The 12,694-nt window shown below is 61.2% G+C and overlaps 3 protein-coding genes across 3 annotated transcripts; 2 read left to right on the top strand and 1 right to left on the bottom strand.

Annotated features, from left to right (window-relative positions):
• The first annotated feature begins 687 nt into the window (after window positions 1-687).
• Window positions 688-2,774, top strand: NANOS3 (nanos C2HC-type zinc finger 3). Its single transcript, XM_042020534.1, has 2 exons — window positions 688-1,591; window positions 2,201-2,774. The coding sequence occupies exon 1, from the start codon at window positions 1,046-1,048 to the stop codon at window positions 1,556-1,558; it is 513 nt and encodes a 170-aa protein (XP_041876468.1). The 5' UTR covers window positions 688-1,045; the 3' UTR covers window positions 1,559-1,591; window positions 2,201-2,774.
• BRME1 (break repair meiotic recombinase recruitment factor 1) lies at window positions 2,695-5,358 on the bottom strand. The gene is made up of 8 exons (XM_042020533.1): window positions 5,232-5,358; window positions 4,910-4,951; window positions 4,665-4,800; window positions 4,513-4,582; window positions 3,377-4,429; window positions 3,135-3,229; window positions 2,963-3,037; window positions 2,695-2,885 (listed from the first exon to the last, which is right to left on the bottom strand). Exons 2-8 carry the CDS (start codon window positions 4,938-4,940, stop codon window positions 2,780-2,782), a joined length of 1,566 nt encoding a protein of 521 aa, XP_041876467.1. The 5' UTR covers window positions 4,941-4,951; window positions 5,232-5,358; the 3' UTR covers window positions 2,695-2,779.
• CC2D1A (coiled-coil and C2 domain containing 1A) lies at window positions 5,288-12,688 on the top strand. Its single transcript, XM_042020532.1, has 27 exons — window positions 5,288-5,380; window positions 5,745-5,819; window positions 5,986-6,133; window positions 6,223-6,329; window positions 6,414-6,476; window positions 6,555-6,686; window positions 7,120-7,443; window positions 7,535-7,589; window positions 7,696-7,785; window positions 7,869-7,999; window positions 8,249-8,321; window positions 8,408-8,550; window positions 8,651-8,732; window positions 8,815-8,987; window positions 9,203-9,325; window positions 9,578-9,636; window positions 9,771-9,887; window positions 9,974-10,047; window positions 10,155-10,213; window positions 10,337-10,388; window positions 10,481-10,580; window positions 11,062-11,152; window positions 11,354-11,488; window positions 11,573-11,625; window positions 11,831-11,894; window positions 11,988-12,114; window positions 12,225-12,688. The coding sequence occupies exons 2-27, from the start codon at window positions 5,769-5,771 to the stop codon at window positions 12,374-12,376; spliced, it is 2,778 nt and encodes a 925-aa protein (XP_041876466.1). The 5' UTR covers window positions 5,288-5,380; window positions 5,745-5,768; the 3' UTR covers window positions 12,377-12,688.
• Window positions 12,689-12,694: the final 6 nt, after the last annotated feature.

Genomic DNA, 12,694 nt, shown 5'->3' on the forward strand with positions numbered 1-12,694 from the left:
AGGTGCGGAGCTTCTGAAGTACCGAAAATCCCCAATCTTCCCCTAAAATCCAGGTGCTCCGGGATTCCTTGTGTCAGGAAAATGAATCCACAAACACCAGATGTTTATGTCCAAAAAGGAGACAGAGGAGTCCTGTTACTTCATTCGAATAAAGGGAGAGGCCATGGGGCATTCCCCTGGGGTTTCCCAAATTGTTAGATGCAGCCTCCTTTTTATCCTAATTTCCCGGCCACATCACCCTCTTCCTTTTCCCCGTTGGCTGAGGTACTTGAGATGTACAGAATTCCCGAATCGCTTAATACAGACCCCCTTCTAATGTGTACCCCCCCTTTTCCTTTTCCTGTGGAATTCATGGTTCCCCCCTTCGCTTCTTTCGCCTCTCAGTATCTGGCTTTTACCTATCAGCAGACCCATAGTTTGTTTCTAAAGACAAATCCATCTCATTCCTTTCACCAGGAAGCCCTGGGGCGGGGTGGGGAGGTTTTTAGTCAGAGTGATTTACCCAAATCGCGGTCATTAACTTCAATCCCGGCGATTTACCCAAATCCCGTCGATTTACCCAAATCCCGTCGATTTACCCAAACGCCGGCGCCTTCCAGTCGGGAAGGGGACGGCGCAAACTCCTCCTGGAGCCGTGCCGGGGCGGTTCCTTCGGCTGCACTGGGCACGTGCAGCGGCCTAGGAAAACTGGGAGTACTGGGATCCAGCACGTGGAGCTCCGTCCAGTCCCGAACCGCGGGCACCGGGAGCAGCGGCGGCAGCGGGAGCAGCGGCGGCACCGGGAGCAGCATCAGCACCGGGTACAAGGAGGTTGGGAGCACTGGGAGAGAGCACTGTGGTGTCCAGCCCCACGCCACCAGCAACACTGGCAGAACCAGCCCTACGCCACACCGGGAGCACGGGGAGCACCAGCAGCACCTGGAGGAAGGAGCCGCACCCAGCCACGCGCAGTGTGGGGAGCACCAGTGGCGTGAGAAGCGCTATCTGTCCCCTCGTCACACCGGGAGCCCTGCAGCACTGTGGTGTCCAGCCTCGTGCTGGAAGCATGAGAGCGCTGCGGTATCCCACCCCACACCGCACCGGGAGCACCGAGATCCCCATCCCGCTGCAATGCACGGAACCCACAGGCCAGTTCGACATGTGGCGGGACTACCTGGGGCTGGCAGCCATGGTGTCCGCGCTCCTCCGTGACCCCGCAGGCCTTGAGGACCCCTCGCCGCCTCTGGGGCCCCTGGCTCCGTGTGCTGGGCCAGCTCCGTGTGCGGGGCCGGCTCCGTGTGCCGAGACAGCTCCGCGTGCTGGGCTGGCCCTGTGCTCGTTCTGCAAGCACAACGGGGAGGCCCCGGCCGTGTACCGGAGCCACAGCTTGCGGGACGCCCACGGCCGCCTGCAGTGCCCGGTGCTGCGCAGCTACGTCTGTCCCCAGTGCGGGGCCACTCAGGACCGGGCCCACACGCGCCGCTTCTGCCCCCGCACGCACCGTGGCTACACCTCCGTCTACTCCCGCCCGGTGTGCCCCAGGAGCGCCGGGAGGAGGCAGGGGAACACCAGGATGTAGCCGAGAGATGGAGGATCCTTTGTCACCGCACAGGTACTGGCGGGGTGTGGTGATGCCATGGCGTATGTGGCACATCCAAGCCTGGGTTCATCCCAGGGTGGGATTCCCATGAGGAATCTCATCGTGGAATTGGCACTGATGGAGGGAAGGGGGCACACCGGGAAGTAGCCGAGGGATGGAGGATGCCACATCCCCGTGCAGGTACAGGGTTTGTGGTGCCCCGGTGATGCCACAGGGATTGTGCTGCATCCAAACCTGCTTTGGCCAGATTCCCATGAGGAATCTTGTCAGGGAATCAGAGCTACCAAAGGGAGGGAACCAGGAAACAGGTGACGGGGGACACCGGGAAGTAGCCGAGGGATGGAAGATGCCATATCCCCATGCAGGTACTGGAGGGTTTGTGGATCCAAGTCTGGATTTAGCCAGAAACAGGATTCCCATGAGGGAATCTCACCGGGGAGTCAGAGCTAAAGGAAGGAGGGGGCACTGGGAAACAGGTGGCGTAAGGACAGAGACACGCTTGGAGCCTGGGTTTGCCCAGGACGGGATTCCTGCAAGGAATCTCATCAGGGATTTGGCACTAATCATGGGGTGCATGCTGGTGCTTCCTGGTGCTCCCGCCTCTCCTGGCTTCTCTTCCAGGGACTTCCTCAGAAGATGAGACCGTGGCTCAGCGCTTCCCACTGGGACCAGTCTCCCCAGTTTGTGCGACTTTGTGCCGCCTGCCAATGTCGTAGGACCCAGATCAGTCGGTCTGGCTGGATTCGGGCACTGCCACCAGGGCCAGTTCTGTTTTGTGTTGGGTTTGAGTTTTGAGTTCTGAATTTTGGTTAATCCCAGGCTAGGAAGGGGCTGCTTCTCCAGCTGCCGGAGCCATTACTGGATGTTCTGAGCTGGACTGCTGAGTTTTGGTTAATCCCAGCCCAGGAAGGGGCCAGCGCTCTGGGTGCCGGAGCCGTTACTGGATGTTCTGGGTTGGATTGTTGAGTTTTGGTTAATCCCAGGCCAGAAAGGGACTGGGAGGGGGCCAGTGCTTCAAGTGTTGGAGCCTTTATTCAAGCACTGGAGCTGTTACTGAGCATTTTGGGTGGGTTTGGTGGGATTTGTTCACCCATGATGGCAGGAGGAGCCTGGCATTCAGTGCTGGAAGGTGGTTTATTCAGTGCTGGAGGGTGGTTTATTCCCATTGTGTCCATCAATAAATGGTTATTCCTGATGTCCCTACCGCTCTTTCCAGCGGCTCCCACTGGGCACTGGCCTCCGGCCACGCCGTGGCTTTTGCCTCCGGAGCAGCTCCAGTCCCCGGTAGGCACCCATGGCCAGGCGGCTGTGGGGAGACATGGGCATCACCCAGGGGTGCTGGACCCCCAGTCCCAGGGAAATCCAAGTGGATTTGGGACTTACTTGAGGTCCGAGAGCTCCCGGATCAGCCCGCGGATGACATCGGTCGCGTCTGCCGGTTCCGTGGCCCTGGCACTGCTGGGAGAAGGAGAATCAGGATCTTCCTACTCCTCAAATCAGGAATTTCAGTCAAAATCAGGATTTTATTCCTGCATTAGGGTCTGGATCTACCCACCTTTCCCATGGCTGTACTGGGCTGTTCGCCATGGAGCCGGTGTGGATCTGGCCTCTGGTGTCCCATGGCTGCTGCCCAGCAGCATCTGGGAATGGCTGCAGGGAAAGAAAAGAGCTGAAGATGGAGCCCAGGGGGATGTGGAAGCTCCCAGGTGAGGTGGGGAGGGGTCTCTGGGTTCCAGTTTAGGATGGGGAGGGGGGGTGTGTCTCAGTTTGGGTGGGGAGGGCTCATCCCAGCTTTACCTTCTCCACTGGGAGCTCTGGGCTGGTCCCTTCCCAGTGGTCCTGAGGCTCGGTGCTGGTGGCTGCTGGATCCAGTCCCAGTGTCACCACACTGGAATTCCCACCCTCAGCATTCCCACTCTCGCAATTCCTGCTCTCTGTGTCCCCTCCACCGCTCTGGGGATCTCTGGGACAATCCAGTGACGCCGTGTCCATGCTCAGGGCAATCCCAGTGCCACATCCCTCCTCCAGGGCACCTTTTTCCCCCTCTCCCGCTGCATCCGGCACCTCCGAACTCTCTGCAGGGGCCGTGTCCTTCACTGTGTCCTCAGGGCTGGATCCCTGTGCTCCAGAATTCCCTTGTTTTGGTGATTCCAGCTGATTATCTCCTGCCCCATCCCAAATTCCCTGTTTCAGTGGCTCCAGCTGCTCCTCTCTTGCCCTATCTACCTCTGAAATTCCTGGTTTCACTGACTCTGGATGCTCCTCTCCTGCGCCATCCAAAATTCCGTGTGTTGGTGTTTCCAGCTGCTCCTCTGCTGCCCCATCCACCTCAGAAAGTCTTGGTTTTGGTGATTCCAGCTGATCTTCTCCTGTTCCATCCAAAATTCCCAGTTTCAGTGATTCCAACTGCTCTTCTCCTGCTCCATCTGCCTCTGGAGTTCTCAGTTGGGGTGACTTCAGCTGCTCCTCTCCTGCTCCATCCCCCTCCAAAATTCCAAGCTGGGATGATTCCAGATAATTCTGTCCCATTCCATCCAAAATTACATGTTTCACTGACGCTGGGGGCTCCTCTCCTGCCCCATCCACCTCCAAAATTGCCGGTTTTGGTGATTCTGGACAATTCTCTCCTGCCCTACCCCAAATTCCTGGTTTTGGTGACTCCAGATCATCCTTTCCTGCCCCATCCAAAATTCCTAATTTTAGTGACTCCAGCTCATCCTCTCCTGTCCCATCTGCTTCCAAAATTCCCAGCTGGGGCAATTCCAGATGATTCTCTCCCATCCCATCTGAAATTCTCTGTTTCGGTGATCCTGGTGCTCTGCCGCCTCCAATTCCCTTGTCTCTCCCTTCCTGAAAAAAACACATTAAAAACCCCAGTTTGGAGAGTTTTTCCCTCTGCTGGGTGTGAACACCATGCTGGAGGCTTTCCGTACCTGCAAGGCTCTGGCTCCATGCTCTTCCACATGGATTCCCTCTGGATCCACCTTGCCATTGCTGTTCTTGCTGTTGGACCCAGCAAATCCCATTGGGCTGGACCTGGATGGATCCAGCCCAGGTCACTCACCCCCCAGTCCGCTCCTGTTACCTCGCCTGGGGGTCCATCCCAGCAGGATCTCCATCAGGATTATTGCTCTGGGAGGGAACAGGCACGGCTGAGCCGGCAGCTCCCGGAGCTTCCTGAAGGATCCGCTTGGCTTTGGGAGCATGGAATTTCATGTTGCCTGTTGTGGGGAGGAAAGAGAGTCCCAATTTGGATGTGGAGGAGTCCCAGTTGGATGGAGAAGGGTCATTTTGGGCCCAAACTGGGACATTTGGGCATTTCCCAGTTACCTGGGAGTGGGTGGGTCCTGCGCTTCCCCATCCTGGTGCTACCTGGGAGGGACATAGAGCAGCCCCAAATTACCCCAGCCCCCTATTACTCCAACCCCTCTCATACCTCCCTATTTCCCCTCAGGCCCCAGCAGCCATTTCCCCCCCCAGCTCTCTACCCCCTCAGCCCAATCAATATCCCCCAGGCCCCCCCAAAGCCACAACCGCAACAGAAAGCCCTAAACCCTCCAGGCCTGAGTTAAAAATCGTGGAATTTCCGCCGATTTCCCCCATTTTCCCTCGATTTCCACCCGATTTCCCACCTCCCCACGGGCCCCCTCACACTTTTCCCGCCTTTTCCCGGCGAGCCGGAAGTTACAGTTCTCCCGCGCCTCCAAGCGAGACGCAACCGCAGGGGATTTTGCGACAGCGGCTTTTGCGACGGCGGTGCTGTAAAGTGCGGGGTGTTGACAGCGGCCGACGGAGCAGGAAGTGAGTGAGGAAAACGGGGAGCAGCGGGGATAAACCGGGATAAACCGGGATCAACCGGGATCACCCGGGATCGCCGGGGTCACCGGGATCGGGGGGTGAGGGGCAGCGGAGCACCGGCGGAGAGCTGGGGGGTGACGGCGCATTGTGGGGTGCTCTGGGAGGGGGGGAAAGGGGCGACTGGGCCTTGTGGGGCGCGGCCGGGGGTGTGGCGGCGGGGCCTTGTGAGGAGCGGGGGGGACACCAGGATCTTTTGGGGGACTCTGAGGCAGGTTGGGACCTTGAAGGGAGCTCGGAGGGGCTGGCGGGAGGCTCCGGGAGTCGGGGGCTCGGCTCAGGGCCGGGATCCTCACGTATTCCCCCCCAGCTCGGCCCGACGGGACACGGAGCCATGAGCCGAGCGCGGAGGGTCCCGGGCCGGGGGGCCGCCATGGCCAGGCAGGTGCGTGTGATCCCCGGGATCCCCCTCCTCCCCTCCATGGGCTCCTGGAAATCCCCTCTCCGCTCCACCGCTTTCGGGGATCCCCTGCTCTGGATCTGGGGGGGATCCCTTCCTCCGGATCCCGGGATCCCCTCGCTCCCCCCTCAGCACTGTCGCCCCGCCTCAGATGGGGCTGCTGGCAGATCCCGGCGCGGGGGGAAGCCCGGGGGATCCCGGCGGTGACGGGGACGCGGCGCTGGAGGCTGAGCTGCTGCTGCTGCTGCGGGGCCGGGAGGCGCCGGAGGGGGGCGAACCGCCCCCGCCCCCCCAGCAAGGTAAATCCCCCTTCCCTTGCCTAGAGCTCCCTGAACAGGGGTCAGCTTGCCCCCCCAAATGGGTTTGTGACCCTCCTGTCCGCCCACAGATCTGGCAGCAGTCGAGGCCCTGGCCCAGCTCTGCCTCCGGGATCCCCTGGAGGAGGAGGAAGAGGAGGAAGGGGAGGAAGAGCTGGAGAACGAGGAGGAGCTGCTGGTGAGGGGGGACCGGGGGGGTCCCGAGCCTGGAAAAAGGGATCCCTGCCCCAAGCAAGAGCTGATTCCTGGGATCCCTGAGCAGGCAGAGCTGCAGGAGGTGCTCGAGGAGGGGTCTGGGAGTGTGGCTGCAGCGGAGACCCCACAGGTATGGCCTGGGTGACCCCAGCCCCGATCCTGGGGTCGATCCTGGCAGGGCTATCCCGGTGATCCAGTGTTCCCGTAGGAGCCCACGGATGCCGGGGCGCTCCTGGCTGAGCTGTCGGAGCGTGCAGAGCTCTACCGGGCGGCCCTCAGGAACGCCGCGGCAGAAAACGGGAACGGGGCCCGGCTCCGGCGCCTCCAGCGTGGCCTCAAGGTGAGTCTGAACCCCTGGAATTGGGGCTTTGGCCATTCTGGCCAGACCCGATCCCTCTGCCTTTAAAACCCTTGGAATAACCTTGAGTTCGTGCTGTTTTTCCTAGTATTGAGCAGCTTGTCCCAATTCTGAACCCTGTTTTACCCAGTTTTTCCTGAATCTGCACAGCTTTATCCTGTTTTTTCCATTTTTGAGCCCAGTTTTATTTCACTTTTCCCAGTCCTGACCAGTTTCATTCCAGTGAAATTCCCTTGCGTTCAATCCATTTGTTTCATTCCATTCCATCCATTCTCTTTCATTCAATTCTGAGCCCTGTTTTATCCCATTTTCTGATTACAGATCCCTGTTTAATACCATTCTTCCCAGCTCTCCCCCCATTTCACCCCATTCCTCCAGATTTTCACCATTTCCCCCCATTCCCCTTTGCCCTCAGACCCTGGAGCAGATGCTGGAATCCATCCGGAGTGGGAAGCAGATCGACAAGGCTGAGATTCCGCCCCCGGTGGCTCTGGGGAAGGGTGGGGTGGCCCCCGTGCCGCCGCCCTCCGTGAGCCCTGAGCCCCAAGCGCAGCCCCCTGCCCCTCCACAGCCCCCCCCAGCCCCTGATCCCTGCCCAGATCCCTGCCCGGATCCCTGCCCGGATCCCGGCTCAGTGCCAGCGCTCCGGGTGCGGCTCCAGGAGCTGCAGAAGGAAGCGCTGGCGGCCAAACGCTGCGGGGACACGGCCACGGCCCTTGGGCACTACCGGGCAGCCAAGGTAAGCCCAGGATTCCTGGAATCTCCCCATATCCCTCTGTTTCTGGGCCCTGCTGCCATGCCCGAATTCCCGTTTTCCCATGGTTTTCCAGAGGCTGGAGGCGCAGCTGGAGGCGCTGGGGCAAGGCCAAGTTCCGCCAGCCCCTGGTGAGACCCCGATCCTGACGGGAAAAGTTTGAGCTCCCGTTTTGGGGGATAAACACCCCAGGGGTCCTGCTGGTCCTGGTGGGATCTGGCTGCTCCCTTCCTGCAGATCCACAGCCGGAGGAGCCGAAGGCTCCACTCCCGAGGGATTCACCGACGAGGGATCCACCGGGCACCAGTCCAGCCCCTCCCGCCACAGGTCAGCCCCGGTCACTCCCTGGGGAGGGGGAACAGGGAGGAAAAGGGGGATTTTCTAGGATTTTCCCATTTTTCCCACCCCAGAGCCACTCCGGGCACCACGGGACGTGCGGGAGGCGCTGGAGCAGCGCATGGAGCGGTACCGGGTGGCCGCAGCCCAGGCCAAGGACAGTGGGGACGGGAGGAAGGCGCGGATGCACGAGAGGATCGTCAAGGTGGGAGAGCCCAGTCCCAGAACAGCGATCCCAATCCCAGCACAGTGATCCCAGTCCAAGCACAGTGATCCCAGTCCTGCCCTGGGGGAAACCCTGTCCCGGTGCTTCCGATCCCAGAACAGTCATCCCGGTGCCACCGTGGTGATCCTCACAATGACACCAGTCCCTCTGTGGTGCTCCCAGTCTGGCCGCAGGGCTCCCAGTCCCCCTCTGGATGCCCCCTGACACCCCTGTGCCCCCCCCCCCCAGCAATACCAGGCTGCCATCCGTGCTCACAGCGCTGGCAAAGCTGTGGATCTCTCGGAGCTGCCGGTTCCCCCAGGTACGTTCCCGGTTCCTAACTCACGGTAGGGGGGGACAATGGGACCAGGAACCTCCCATTCCCACCGGGATTCCCCCCTTTTCCAGGCTTCCCCCCCATTCAGGGCACAGAGATTGCATCGGAGCCAAGCATTTCTGGGATGCTGGAGGCGGCCTTGAGGCTGGCGGGGCCGGAGGAGGAGGAAAAGGAGGAGGAGGAAGAGGAAGGGGGGGGCACCAAGGGGGCCAAGGTGGGATTTGGGGGTCCTGGGAATTTGTCGGGGCAGGACCCCGAGTGGGACATTTCCAATGATTCTTACCAACACCATCATCCCACCGCTCCCGGTCCAGCCCAGTGCTCCCTGTGGGCCCCCTCCCAAACAGCCACCGCCCCCACGGAATTCCCAAACAGCTCCCAAACCTGCTGGAAAAGGTACAGGAGGGAGTGGGGGCGGGGGCGGCGGGGTGGGTGGGGGCACTGTGACCCCCGTTTGGGACGTGCCTCCCTCTCCCAGCCCAGCAGCAGCTGGAGTTCCTGGAGCTGCGGCGGAGGCAGCTGGCGCAGGCTGCGCTCCGGGCCAAGCGCCGCAATGACCTGGAGGGGGCCAAGCTGCTGCTGCGCCGGGCCAAAGGCATTGAGGGGCTCATTGGGGCCGCCCGGGGCGGGCTCCCCGTGGACATTGCCCAGGTGAGGGGACGATCCATGTGTCCGGTCATGGATGCTGTCCCGGATCCCATCATGGATCCCATCCCATCCCTCCGTGTGCCCTGTATCCTGTCCAAGCTCTCATCCCAGCTCTCATCCCACACTGAATCCCACCCTGTCTCAAATCCCATCCCAGCTCCTGTCCCCTCAAGAATCTCACCCCTCGGATCCCACGGGATCCCAAATCCCTGCCGCAGGTCCCGGAGGTGCCTCTGGATGGGGCTGAGTTCGAACTGGGGCCAGGCCGGGGGGTCCCAATGCCCCCCGAGGCCGCCAAGACCTTCCTGCAGCTGGCGGGGGCCCTGCGGAGGCAGCACCAGGTGGGAACCACCAAAAAAGGGGGAGTAACCCCAAAAAACAGGGTAGTATTCCAAAAACTGGGGGAGTATCCCCAGGAATTGAGGAGACTTGGGAGCACCCCAAAGAGGGGGGGCTCCAGGATACCGGATGGATGTGGAAAACTTCTTTCTCTTCCTCCTTTTCTTCTTCCTCCTCTTTTTCCTTTTTTGCCTTCTTCCTCATTCTTCCTCTTCCTCCTTCTCCTTTCCCTCCCGTTCCTGTTGTTCCCCCAGATGTGTCTCACCTATTCCCGACAATTCGCTCAGCTGGGGAACATCTCAGAGACCACCAGGTGAGGTCTGGGGGGAGGGGAGATGGGATCTTCCTCCTCCCTTGAGGAAGAGGAGGCTGATCCTGGGGGGGGGGGAAACCCGTGCCCGGGGGAGGGGGGGGGGGGGAGTCACCTGTCCAGGTGTGTCCCCCCAGGTGTGAGGCGCTGGCCGAGGAGTGCCGGCGGCATATGGAGACCCTGCGGAGGGAGCACAGCCGGGGGGGGCCCCCCCCGAAACCCCCCTATGAGCAGAGAACCTTCAGTGTCGTCAAGTGAGGGGGGGGCCCCCCCGGGTGGGGGGGGGTTTCACTTGGGGGGGGTCTTACAGGCTCCCCTGTTGCCCCCCCCTCCCCTGCAGGATGTTCCCGGAGCTGAGCAGCAGCGACCTGGAGCTGGGAATAGAGAGAGGGATCGGTCTCCCCGTGCCGCCAGGTGAGAGACTGGGTGAACTGGGAATGGGGGATGGGGAGCTGGGAACAGGCACCGGGGCAGGTGCGGCTGCCGGGCCCCTGCACACCTGGTGCCCTGTGTCCCCCCAGGCATGGCCCCCGGTGACCTGGACACCTTCGTGCGCTTTGAGTTCCCCCACCCCAGTGCGGTGAGTGGCACCCCCAGTGACCCCCCCTGTGTCCCCCCCCCGCTGTGTCCCCAGTGCCCCCTCGGGTCCCCTGGGATCCCCCATATTTCCCCCCCCCCGGTGTCCCTGATTCCCCCCCTACAGGAGGAGGCACAGCGGGACAAGACCAACGTTGTCAAAAACACGGATTGTCCTGGTAAATCCTGGGAATTGGGGGGGTGGGGGGGTTGTCACCAGGGCTGGGATGTCCCTGGGGGATTATCATTGACTCTCTTCCCCCCTCCCCAGAATTCCGGGCGCGGTTCCGGCTGCGGCTGCTCCGGGGGCACCGGGGGCTGCGCAGGCTCCTGAGCTCCCGCGGGATTAAGTTCGAGGTGACCCAGAAAGGGTATGGGGGTGACTTTGGGGAGAGGGAGGAGGGAATAACGTGGGAAACCTCCTGGAAAACCCCGTAGGAAGTATGGGAGATGTAGGAAATAACTGAGGAGATGACATGGAAAATATGGAAGATACAGAAAATAGGAAAAGTGGCATAGGAAATGTGGAAAGTACAGAAAACAGGGAAAATGGCGCAGGAAATGTGAAAAATACAGTGGGAAATGCAGAAAATATGGAAAATAACACAGAAAATACATAAAATAGCACAGGAAAGAGAAAGCCCAGAGAAAGACATAGAAAACGGGGAACATGAGCTGGAAAATCCACACGTGTCCGGGTAAAGAGGTGCCAGAGGGGGTGGAAGGTGACTCTGAAGTGCAGCAATTCCCGATTTCTTCGGGACGTTCGTAGGGCAGGGACTCGTAACCCCCCCCTGCTGTCGGGATCCTGGCTGGATCCAGGCGATCCCGACCCCTCGGCCTGATCCGCAGGGGGCTGTTCCGGCCGGAGCGGGCTCTGGGTTCCGCACAGCTGCGGCTCGAGGGGCTGGAAGGGGCCTGTGAACTCCGGGAGCAGCTGCAGGTGAGGGGGCTTCCCAGGCATTCCCAATCCCGACGCTTCCTGGTGGTCCCAGATGTGCCTCCCTTTTGATCCCGGTGCTTCCCAGTGTTCCCCACTTCCACAGGACATTCCCACCCCCAGCATTCCCACCGTTCCCCATCCCCCAGGCTCATTCCCGCTCCCTCCATCCCCACTGTTGGTGCTATTCCCGGTGTTCCGCAGCTGCTGGACGGGCGGCGCCGGACGGGCGGGCAGCTGGAGGTGTGGGTGCGGATCCGGGAGCCGCTGGGAGCGCAGCGGCAGCTGGAGCCGCGCTCCGAGCGCTGGCTGGTGCTGGAGCCGGGAGCCGAGGCCACGGTGAGTGCCGGGAACCCGCCGGGATCCCCTGGGATCGGCCGGAGGCCGTCAGCCTGGGTTAAATAACCCAGAACTCCTGCTCAGGTCGCCGTTCCCAAACCGTCTGTGGCGGCCCCGAAAAAGGACCCGAGCAACAGGTGAGGGCTGGGGAGGACTTGGAATTCCACAGGGAATTCCAGGGGCAGGTTATTATGGGGGAAGAATTGGCATGGGAATTGGGGGTGGAAAGCTCTGGGACCCCCCTATTCCTCTCCCCCAATGTCCCAGGGCCGAACTGTGTTTTTCAGGGGTCTCCCCCCCCTCTTTTTATCATGTCCCCCCCTCCCTGGTCCTCCTTCCCAGGTCCGTCCCGACATTCCCAAGCCTCAGCCTGCTGCTGTTTGACCGGGAGCGGCTGGAGCGGAAGGTGAGAGGGAGGTGGTGGCGTTTTGGGGGGACAGGGAAGCCCAGGGACCCCCCGGGGATGCTGTGACCCCCCTGTTTGTCCCCCCCTTCTCAGATGGTGCCGTTTGGCCGCGCGGGGTGCCCGGTGCCCCCCGAGCTGCGGCAGCAGCACCAGGATCTGCTCCGGCGCATCCAGGGACTGCGGACACGTCTGCAGGGGGGGGACCCCCGCTTCCGCACGGGTGAGGGGGGGCTTGGGCTGCCCCGTGCCCCAAAAGCCTCGTTTATCTTGGTTTTTCCCAGTGTATCCCTGTGTGTTATCCCAGTGTATCCTGTTTTTTCCCGGTTCCAGAGTACACGGAGCACCTGGAGCGGCACCTGCGGCTCTACACGGAAGCTGCGCGGCGCCTCGGCACCCAGGGAGAGCGGGTGAGCCCTGAAATCGGGAACCCTGTACGGGGGGGACACCCCCAGACCCTCCTCGACACCCCCAAATCCTGGTAGTCTCACACCAGAAATCCTGGACTCCCCCCAAACCTTGGGACCTCCCAGTTCCTGATTCCCCCCCAACCCTGGTGTCTCCCAAATTTCTGGTGCCCCTCCTCGAAATCCTGGGCTCCCCCAAACCCTGGAGACTCCCAAGTCTGGTGATCCCCCCAGTTCTTTGTACCCTCTCAATTTGTCCCCCCCCTCTCAATTCCTGTTGCCCCCCCACCCTGGTGACCCTCAAATTCCTGATGTGACCCCTAAACTCCTGGTGCCTCCCCAACCCTGATGGCCCCTAATTCCTGCTGTCCCCCATCCCTCTGGGTGCTATTTTGC

This window comes from Corvus kubaryi, unplaced genomic scaffold (assembly GCF_017639235.1).
Source record: "Corvus kubaryi isolate FWS band 111438036 unplaced genomic scaffold, C.kubaryi_AGA036_p1.0 37003, whole genome shotgun sequence".
Classification (NCBI taxonomy): Eukaryota; Metazoa; Chordata; class Aves; order Passeriformes; family Corvidae; genus Corvus; species Corvus kubaryi.